The sequence below is a fragment of the Chenopodium album genome, chromosome 24 (assembly GCF_948465745.1).
Source record: "Chenopodium album chromosome 24, dcCheAlbu1.1, whole genome shotgun sequence".
NCBI classification, from domain to species: domain Eukaryota; kingdom Viridiplantae; phylum Streptophyta; class Magnoliopsida; order Caryophyllales; family Amaranthaceae; genus Chenopodium; species Chenopodium album.
This window is the reverse complement of record NC_137857.1, coordinates 26,340,151-26,349,522: the sequence shown is the minus strand read 5'-3', so window position 1 is coordinate 26,349,522 and position 9,372 is coordinate 26,340,151. Positions and strand designations below refer to the sequence as shown.

The 9,372-nt window shown below is 35.3% G+C and overlaps 1 protein-coding gene across 1 annotated transcript; it reads right to left on the bottom strand.

The window, feature by feature from the left end:
• Window positions 1–765: 765 nt before the first annotated feature.
• LOC145610704 (protein FAR1-RELATED SEQUENCE 5-like) lies at window positions 766–3,874 on the bottom strand. Its single transcript, XM_081666005.1, has 4 exons — window positions 3,835–3,874; window positions 3,000–3,136; window positions 2,120–2,868; window positions 766–1,789 (listed from the first exon to the last, which is right to left on the bottom strand). Exons 1-4 carry the CDS (start codon window positions 3,872–3,874, stop codon window positions 766–768), a joined length of 1,950 nt encoding a protein of 649 aa, XP_081522131.1.
• Window positions 3,875–9,372: the final 5,498 nt, after the last annotated feature.

The following is a 9,372-nucleotide window of genomic DNA, read 5'->3' as shown; positions in this document are numbered from 1 at the left end:
AATGAGAGTGATAGCGGCAGATTAGCTCTAGGTTTTGTTCTTTTTTTTTTATTAAAATAGTAATAAATTATACACAACGGTCAAGTAGGGGAGGCGATCTATAAGTTCAACTTACAAAACGCTCATGTGACTTAGGCGTTTTGTAATATTCTAGAGATCGCCTATCTAACTTGACTGTTGTGTATTGTGTGTTGCTTATTCCCATTTTTGTGGTAGTGTCCGTCAGTTCTATGGGATGATGTCTATGGGTATTGATCGGGCAAAAGCCACAAGAAAAGCAAACATGCCCAATGAAGTGGTTAGGGATGCAACAAATCCTGTTGGTGAGGAGAATGCTGGTGGAACGCAAAGCCTTTGAGCCAAGAATTTGAATCGGCGGTAGAGGTTGTAGATATTACTTTGACTAAGAAGGGGTTACAAGTAGATGAATGTGACCTGGATGTTTTTGTTGGATCGATATCAATCATTGATTCAACAATAGCAGGGGAGGGGCTTCCTGGGAAGGAAGTCGCTGGGGCAGAAGCCAAGGGTGGTTTGAATAAATTGAAAAAAATATAGATAAAGTATTGAAAAATATTTAAAAATTATGTTTGTTGATGGTTGAAAATTCTTCTGTTTTGGAAGGACATTAAGATTTGAACCTGGTTCTGTTGGGTGTGAATAAATCATAGGATCACCATCATCATCCAAAACCCACAATTAAAAACGATATTTTAGTACTATTCATTTATTAAAATCTGATATTCACATAAATTAAAATTATATTCATATATACCTGGAAAAACTTTTCAGCAGTAGCTTTGACTTCATCCTTATATTTATCAACCTTTTTCTTCCACCCCTTAGCTTGGATTTATTGTCAACTTTTTCAACAGTACTTTTTGGCCTATCATTTCTCTCACCCTTTTTTCTTTTTATTTTGGGATTTTGAATAGGCTCACCTTCTTTAGAAACCTCTTGAACCTCCTCTTCTCCATCATCAAAAAGTATTGGTCCTCTAACACTCTCCACCTTTTCCCTTAGCATATCAAAAGTATATTCAATTTCAGCCCTTGCTTCTACATAATCTTGACAAGATGTCACCAATTGAACAAACTTTCTTGTCATTTGAGCCCTCCAAACAGAAGATGCCACTACATTCTCATCTATAGTTTCTTCATCAACCACATGACTACACATAGCGGTTTTGGTCCATCTCTTTACTATGTACTCTTCAGGAAATTTTTGAACACAATGGATATTGTAAATACGAAGAGAATGTGAACACAATAAACCCATTTCACTCCAATACTTACATGTACATTTGATTACCCTAGTAAATTCGTTCAAAATAACCTCATGCCTAATTATATCCTTGTTAGGCCTCCATACCAAGTAAGAAATTGTCTCATCATTTTCAAACTTTCTCTCTTGACAACAAGAAATGGCTTTAGCAAATTGATCTTCAAAGACAATATACACCGAAATAGTATACACCTCTCTAGCATGAATAAGAAGACTTACATTAGCAACCGCCAAGTGTCGATTACCTCTCAAAAACCGAAAGTCTTGTTTGCTTTCCCTACTCCTCCACTCAGCCACAACATCAAGAAAAGTCTGATAAAAATCACACATACCATCTGTTTTCCTCAACCTATGAGAAACCGAACGGTTTGTAGTTTCACTCCTCTGTGAACTCAAAACTCCTCCAGAATAATAGTCCTTCGAATAAGCTGGACACCATCTTTCTTTGATCGAGTACAAATGATTCAACCAAGCATTATCATGACACCCGTACTTATCCATCATCCTATTACAAAAAACAGATTCAAACTTTAATCTGTTCATAAATTACAAAACTAAGTTCAAAAAATAAAACAATATGTTCAAATAGTAAGTAAAGTCAAGCTCGTAGAACAGTGATACTTAAGTTCACAATATATAAGTTCACACATTAAACATACATATTCATTACATAATATACAGTATTCATAACGACAAATTAATAGTAGTGGACAAAATAATAATAGCCAAAAACATATTCAATTGGTAATATACAAAGTTCATTTTGATGTAAAAAGAGTTCATATAAAGGTACCTTGGCCAATAATGTTCGAATTATGCAGCAGTTTCACAATACTTCGTCAGAAAATCAAACATGTCTGTGAACCCCTTCATAGCTTTAAATTTTCCAATATTTGTTTTTGAGTTCTCCCCAAGGTGCCATGTGCACAATCGATGCCTAGAACTTGGGAATATTGCCCGAATAGCTGCAGCAATAGATGGTGCTTGATCTGTCATTATAGTAATTGGATGACGCCCACCTCCCATTGATCTCATAAATGATTCAAACAACCATATAAAACTACCTGTTTTTTCATCAAGAACAAATCCCATGCCAAACATAACATTGTTACAATGGTGGTTCATCCCAACAAATGGGGCACATATCATGCCGTACTTATTCGTTCTATAAGTGGTATCAAAAACCATCAAATCCCCAAAAAATTCATAATCTCTTTTCATCCTTCCATCTCTCCAAAAGACACAAGTAAGAGAGTTAGCTTCATCTACCTCAAAATCATAATAAAAATCTGTTTCCTTGGCTTGTCTTTGAGAAAAATACTTGATCAATTGATTACAATCCGAACCATCAAGCCTATTTGACTTTTCAACATCCAAAGCATTGTATACATCCTTCTTAGTACACCCAAGGTTTGGTGAACCACCAACTTCTTTACTAATAACACGAAGAGAATCACTAAACCGAACACCACTAGCCTTCATAACACTAATCACCTTCAAATGTTCTTTATTCACTTTTCTTTGAGACCTAAGCAAATGTCTTTTATCAATTGGAATCATAGGATGATTATGCTCCATTAAATGCTGCACAACAATCCATACACCACGATCAATAATGAACTCAACAAGCGCACCACAATTTGTTCGAAAATCCAACCTCTCATACCTCCTAACATCCTTCTTCGCCATATGTTAGTGTTATAAATTGTTCGCACATTGCTCTTCCTTATACTAAAACCAATCTTAAAGGCATAATCATTGTACAAATCAAATGCTTCCTGCTCACTTCCAACTTCTTTGAATATTAATTCAGATACTTCAGCTTCCTTAAACACAACAGCATTTGTATTTTCTGAAATAATAAAAATAATAAAGTGTTCATAATCTGTACAAAAGTTGTTCATAAAATGGAATAAAATGTTCACAATTACTATACATAATAAAATAACAATTCATTGTCTGGAAAATTGTACATTTCGCACTTGTAGAGAATTAATGTTCATAGTATAGGAATGGAATATTCAGATTAAACATATACATATTCAAAATATAAATGATAAACGTATACAATGCTAATTATACATACAACGAACTCAAAAACATATTCAATTAAAAAAAAATCATAACGAAAAAATCGATTCAAGATTTCATAAATTTTTCAAGTAATCAATACCAATTGTAAATTGAAGTAGTTCAATCAATGACAATCACTAAATAGAACTTGAATAAATTCATGAAATAAAACACAAAATTCACTAATTATAAAATCAAAAAATTAATCATAACAATGCAGCACAAAATTATAATTGAAATTCATCGAATTCAATGTCGTAAAACTCGATAAATCAATAATAAATTGAAATAATCACAAAATTAAGCAAAATTCATGAAATAAATCACAAAATTCAGCAAAATTCATCAAATTCATCGAATTCAATGTCATCAAACTCAATTAATCAATAATAAATTGAAAATCATCATATTCATAAAATATAAAATCAGAAATCAATTAATAAATAACCTAATTAATAATAAACAACAAAAACTAACCTGCATTGACGATTTCGTCAGGAATAACGATCGCCTCCATTATTAAGTAAAGAACAGAGGAGGAAGGAGAAAATCTTGATTAAAAGCGAAGAATAATACAGCGAAGAAGAATGAAGTAAAAAAAGAGGAGAGAAAAAATTGCAATCAAATGTGTAATTGAATGAGGAGAGAATCGAATCAAATAAACCAAATAAGGAAAGAGAAAATTTTGGAAAGTTCTAGCGGGAAACTTGAAGCAAAAATAGAATGTGGAAGCTTTTAGTAATAGCTGCGTTTCATACTTTCTTTGCTGCGTTTTGGCTGGATGCAGCCAGCTTGGCTGCATTAGAGTGCAGCCAAGAATTTATAGTTTTACATGTTATCTTAAAGGGGTGCCAATTAGGTTGTTCAATATCGATTTTGATGTAGATTTTTTGGTTTGGGCTCGGTTGTTGATTGTGCGGTTGTGGGAGTGGTTACAATTGGATTGTTCAAAATCGGGTTTGGTGAAGATCTGATTAGTGATTACATTGTTATTATGGTTGCAATCGGGTTGTTCAATATTAGGTTCAATGTGGAGTTTTCTGTTCGGATCTAGATTGTTGTATTTTTTTTTTGTCACCACTAGATTGTTATAGCTTAGGAGGATCGAAACAAATCGATTTATTTAAAGGAAATTTGCAAAAAAAAAAAAAGAACTACCTTTTAACTCATTTGATTTAGAAACCTTTGAGAATTGCGAAGGATGTTTATTAGGCAAGATGATAAAGCAACCATTCTCCAAGTTAGGAGAAAGGGCCGGTGACTTGTTGGGACTAATACACACCGATGTATGTGGACCAATGAGTACACCCGCAAGGAGTGGTTATCGGTATTTCATAACCTTCACGGACGACTTTAGTAGATAAGGTTAAGTCTATCTAATGTCGCACAGATCTGAATCGTTTGATAAATTCAAAGAACTTCAGAAAGAAGTTGAAAACCATCTCGGCAAGAAAATCAAAGCACTTCGATCGGATCGTGGTGGCGAATATTTGAGCCAAGAGTTTGATGACCATCTGAAAGAACATGGAATACTTTTAGAGTTGACACCTCCGGGAACTCCTCAGTGGAATGGAGTATCTGAAAGGAGGAATCGAACCCTGTTAGACATGGTCCAATCGACTATGGGTCTTAGTGAACTTCCAATCTCTTTCTGGGGACATGCACTTTTAACTGCGGCACTCACACTGAATCGTGCTCCGTCAAAAGCAGTGGAAAAGACTCCATATGAATTATGGACTAATAAACCGCCAAGGTTGTCTTTTCTCAAGATTTCGGGATGCGAAGCTGTAGACACCCATTTGTGTCTCCCCAAAACCAAACCCAGTGATGAATGCCTTGTGCGTCAAAATATTATCGAATTAGGTGAAAGTGATTCGAAAGTCAAGTGTCGCGGTTTAGTTTTAATTAATTTCTATTCTCTCTGTTTTTGAAAATGGCTTTATTTATTTGAAAACGTCCAATTCAGTTTATTTTGGTCCATGATAAGGGTCCAATAATGGTGTAGTTGGATGGGGCTTGAATCGACCTTTCCAACGATATATTATAAGCCCAATTCCGATGAATAATGAGGAAGTTATGGCCAAAATACTAAACTGGGCCCAAACCGGATTTTACCTACGACCCAATGATCATGAGGAGGGTCCAAAGGTTTAATCCTATTCCTAAACTAATTAGGATTGATTAGAATCTTCTATAAGTTTCTAAAATATCTTAATTATCCTTTTTTGAAAAGATAAGATCATAGAATTTGATTTAAATATAAACTTTCCTTTTTTAAAATTTTCCTAATTCAATTCGGATTTAAAGATGTTCAAAGATAGTCAGATATTATTTTCGTGCCTCATATTTTTTATCCAAATTTTATATGGTTGGATAGATCTTGAAATTATCTTTCCAATGATGTATTATAATAATAAATCCGAGCTATAACGAAAAAGATATTAAAGATATACGAAACTCTATCCAAAAATGACACCGTCTCACTATTTTGTCCATATCTTTTTATCTACACAAGATTTTAATCTGATTACAATTGCATTAGAAAGTAGACTTCAAGAGCTTTCAAACGACATATTATATGACTTATTTGGACTTCTGGATCAAAAGATATGATAAAAACAAAATTCGTAAAAACTGCTGTCTACGAGTTTTATTTCGAGTTGAATTCGGATTTCTTTTCTTATTCTTCGACCTTCTCTTTTTTCTTATAAATAGAGGTCTTATCTTCTCTTTTTTTAATCATCAATTTTCTCAATCAACTCTCATCATCTCTCATCATTCATCAATCAATTCTCTCTATCAACTCTCATTAAAATTCTTTCTTTCTCCTTCTCTTTCTAAACTAGCTTTTTACATACAATATTCCGCATTCACAAGATCTTGAATCTCTTAACCAAGTTCGAAGTTGCCTTCGCGCTAGACGTGAAAGGTTGATAATTTCTGAGGGTTTGGTCCAAAACTAGTCTAAACTTTATTTAATTTGATTTCAATTTAATTATTTAATTATTCCTTATTATTTTCATTGAAGTTTACTAACTTGTGTATTTTGTTATTAGAAAGAGGTACGAGGCTTCAAAGTAAGTAGATTAGCTTACTCCCTATTTCTTTCACAATGTAGATTGCATGCTTATTATTGTTTATAATTCCTAGTATCATGTTAGGATGCTTTTAATGCTTTCTAGTATCATGTTAGGATGTTTTATGCTTTCTAGTGTCATGCTTAGGGTGCCTTTATTATTTCTAATATCATGTTAGTACCATGTTAGGTTTAAAGCTTTGATCTTTATTGTTTAGTGACATGCTAGGATTTGTTATTAATATTGTTAGTATCATGCCTAGGATCTTGCTATTATTATCAAGCTTTATTATGCCTTATCATGCTATTATCATGATTATTATTATCATTATTATTTATTGTTTATTATTATGTTGCTTGATTTTATATTTATATTGTTATTGCTTGATCACGCCTTTTATGCAGGTTTAAAGGAAATTTGTACTTGAAATCACGCTTAATAAGATAATTAATAATTTGGTTTAGGCTAATGTGATTTTAATTCAAGTGATCGCCAATAATAGTATTATTTGTGCATTAATTTCAACCAACATAGATAAACAGGGTAGGTTTAATATAATGTTTGAATGTTATTCGAAAAGCGCGCATGAATACGAGCAGAACAAAGTAGAGGCCTATTTTATAGGGCGGGTCCTTTCTTTTGTAGATTGGATTCGTACCCTCATCCCCGGACCCTGTTTGGTTCAAGACCTTATGGAGTAGTTGACGGTCCTTTGGATTGTCTTTTGGGTACAAGTTCCTTAAAACTTGTTGGCGACTCTTTTTGCTCTTTGTCTTTCCCTTTGGAACGCCACCGTACTTTAGTGTATGATCACAGTGGGGTTCAAGTTTGGGGTTATCATAATGCTTGAAATATTCCCTACAGAAGCATATGTCAAGAAACTCATTTCTGACAAACTTCATCCAAAATCTGATAAGAATTACTTTGTGGGTTATCTAAAAGAAACCAAAGGGTATTACTTCTACAACAAATCCGAGAACAAAGTGTTTATTGCTGGTGATGGTGTCTTTTTGGAGAAGGAGCATCTCTCCAAAATGACAAGTGGGAGGAAAATCAAACTCGACGAAGTTCGAGAGGACGAGCAACAAGGACAAGTTGACAATCAAAGTGCTTACCAAGCAGCTGTTGACGTTGGTCAAAGTCAAAATATGCAAAGTCAAATCGACAATGCAAATGCTCAGTCCATTACCCTACGTAGGTCGACTCGGCCAAGATCTCAACCTGACAGATATCTCGAAGTTGTATTAACCGAAGATCAGGACATCCTAGTAGTGGATGGAGATGAGTCGACAACCTACAAGCAAGCTATGACGAGCCCCGACTCTGCAAAATGGAAAGAGGCCATGAAATCCGAAATGGACTCCATGTTTGAAAATTAAGTATGGGACTTGGTTGATTTACCCGCAGGTTACACACCTATCAGATGTAAATGGATTTTCAAGATGAAAACCGACAAAGATGGAAATGTATTTATTTACAAAGCAAGGCTGGTAGCAAAAGGTTACAGGAAAATTCACGGCGTTGATTATGATGAAACCTTTTCTCCAGTTGCTATGCTTAAGTCCGTTCGAATTCTCCTGGCGATTGCTGCATATTACAATTATGAAATATGGCAGATGGACGTCAAAAGCGCCTTCCTCAATGGGATTTTGGAAGAAACTATTTATATGACACAGCCTGAAGGTTTTGTCGACCAGAATAATCCTAAGAAGGTATGCAAGCTTAAGAAGTCCATTTACGGATTAATGCAAGCAAGCAGAAGTTGGAATCTGTGATTTGACGAAGCCATCAATAAGGTTGGTTTTATCAAGAATCCAGATGAGTCTTGTGTCTACAAGAAGGTAAGTGGGAGTGACATCGCCTTCTGAGTCTTATATGTCGATGACATTTTGCTCATTGGAAATAGCATTCCATTACTAGAGTCTGTAAAGGCTTGGCTAGGGAAATGTTTTTCAATGAAAGACTTGGGAGAGGCTCAGTACATATTAGGCATCAAGATCTATAGGGATAGATCAAAAAGGATGATTGGAATGAGTCAGAGTACTTACATCGATAAGGTACTAGCTCGATTCCAAATGGAAGGAGCCAAGAGAGGGCACCTACCCATGTCACTTGGCATAACCTTAAGCAAAAAGCAGTGTCCAAAGACACCTGATGAGCGAGAAAGGATGAGTCGAATTCCGTATGCTTCGCTTATTGGATTGATCATGTATGCCATGATATGTACTAGGCTGGATGTATCGTATGCCTTGAGTGCTACGAACCGATACCAATCAGACCCAGGAGAGGCGCATTGGACTGCGGCCAAGAATATTCTAAAGTACCTGAAAAGGAACAAGGATAAATTCCTGGTCTATGGTGGTAAAGATGAATTCGTTGTTGAGGGATATACCGACGCAAGCTTCCAGACAGACAAAGACAACTTCAAGCCACAATCAGGATACATATTCTGTCTCAATGGAGGAGCGTTTAGTTGGAAGAGTGCAAAGCAAAGCACAACCGCTAAGCCGAGTACTTGGCAGCATCTGAGGCAGCCAAGGAGGCAGTTTGGATTCGCAAGTTCATTGATGAACTTGGTGTTGTACCCTCGATCAAGGGTCCAATAGACCTCTATTGTGACAACAATGGTGCTATTGCTCAGGCTAGAGAGCCACGAGAACATCAGAAGGTCAAACATGTCCAGAGGCGATTTCATATGATTCGGGAATGGAAGTCAGAAGGTGAAATCAGAATTTGCAAAGTTGGAACGGATGACAATGTAACCGCTCCACTAACTAAACCTCTTTCTCAAGTGAAGCACAACAAATACATTGAGGCAAAGGGAATCAAGCATGTTGCGAACTGGCTTTGAATTCCATAGTGTTTTAATCAAATTTTGAACAATGTTGATGTAAAGCACCATGATGAACCATTCAGTTTTGGAGTAACTAAAATTTTC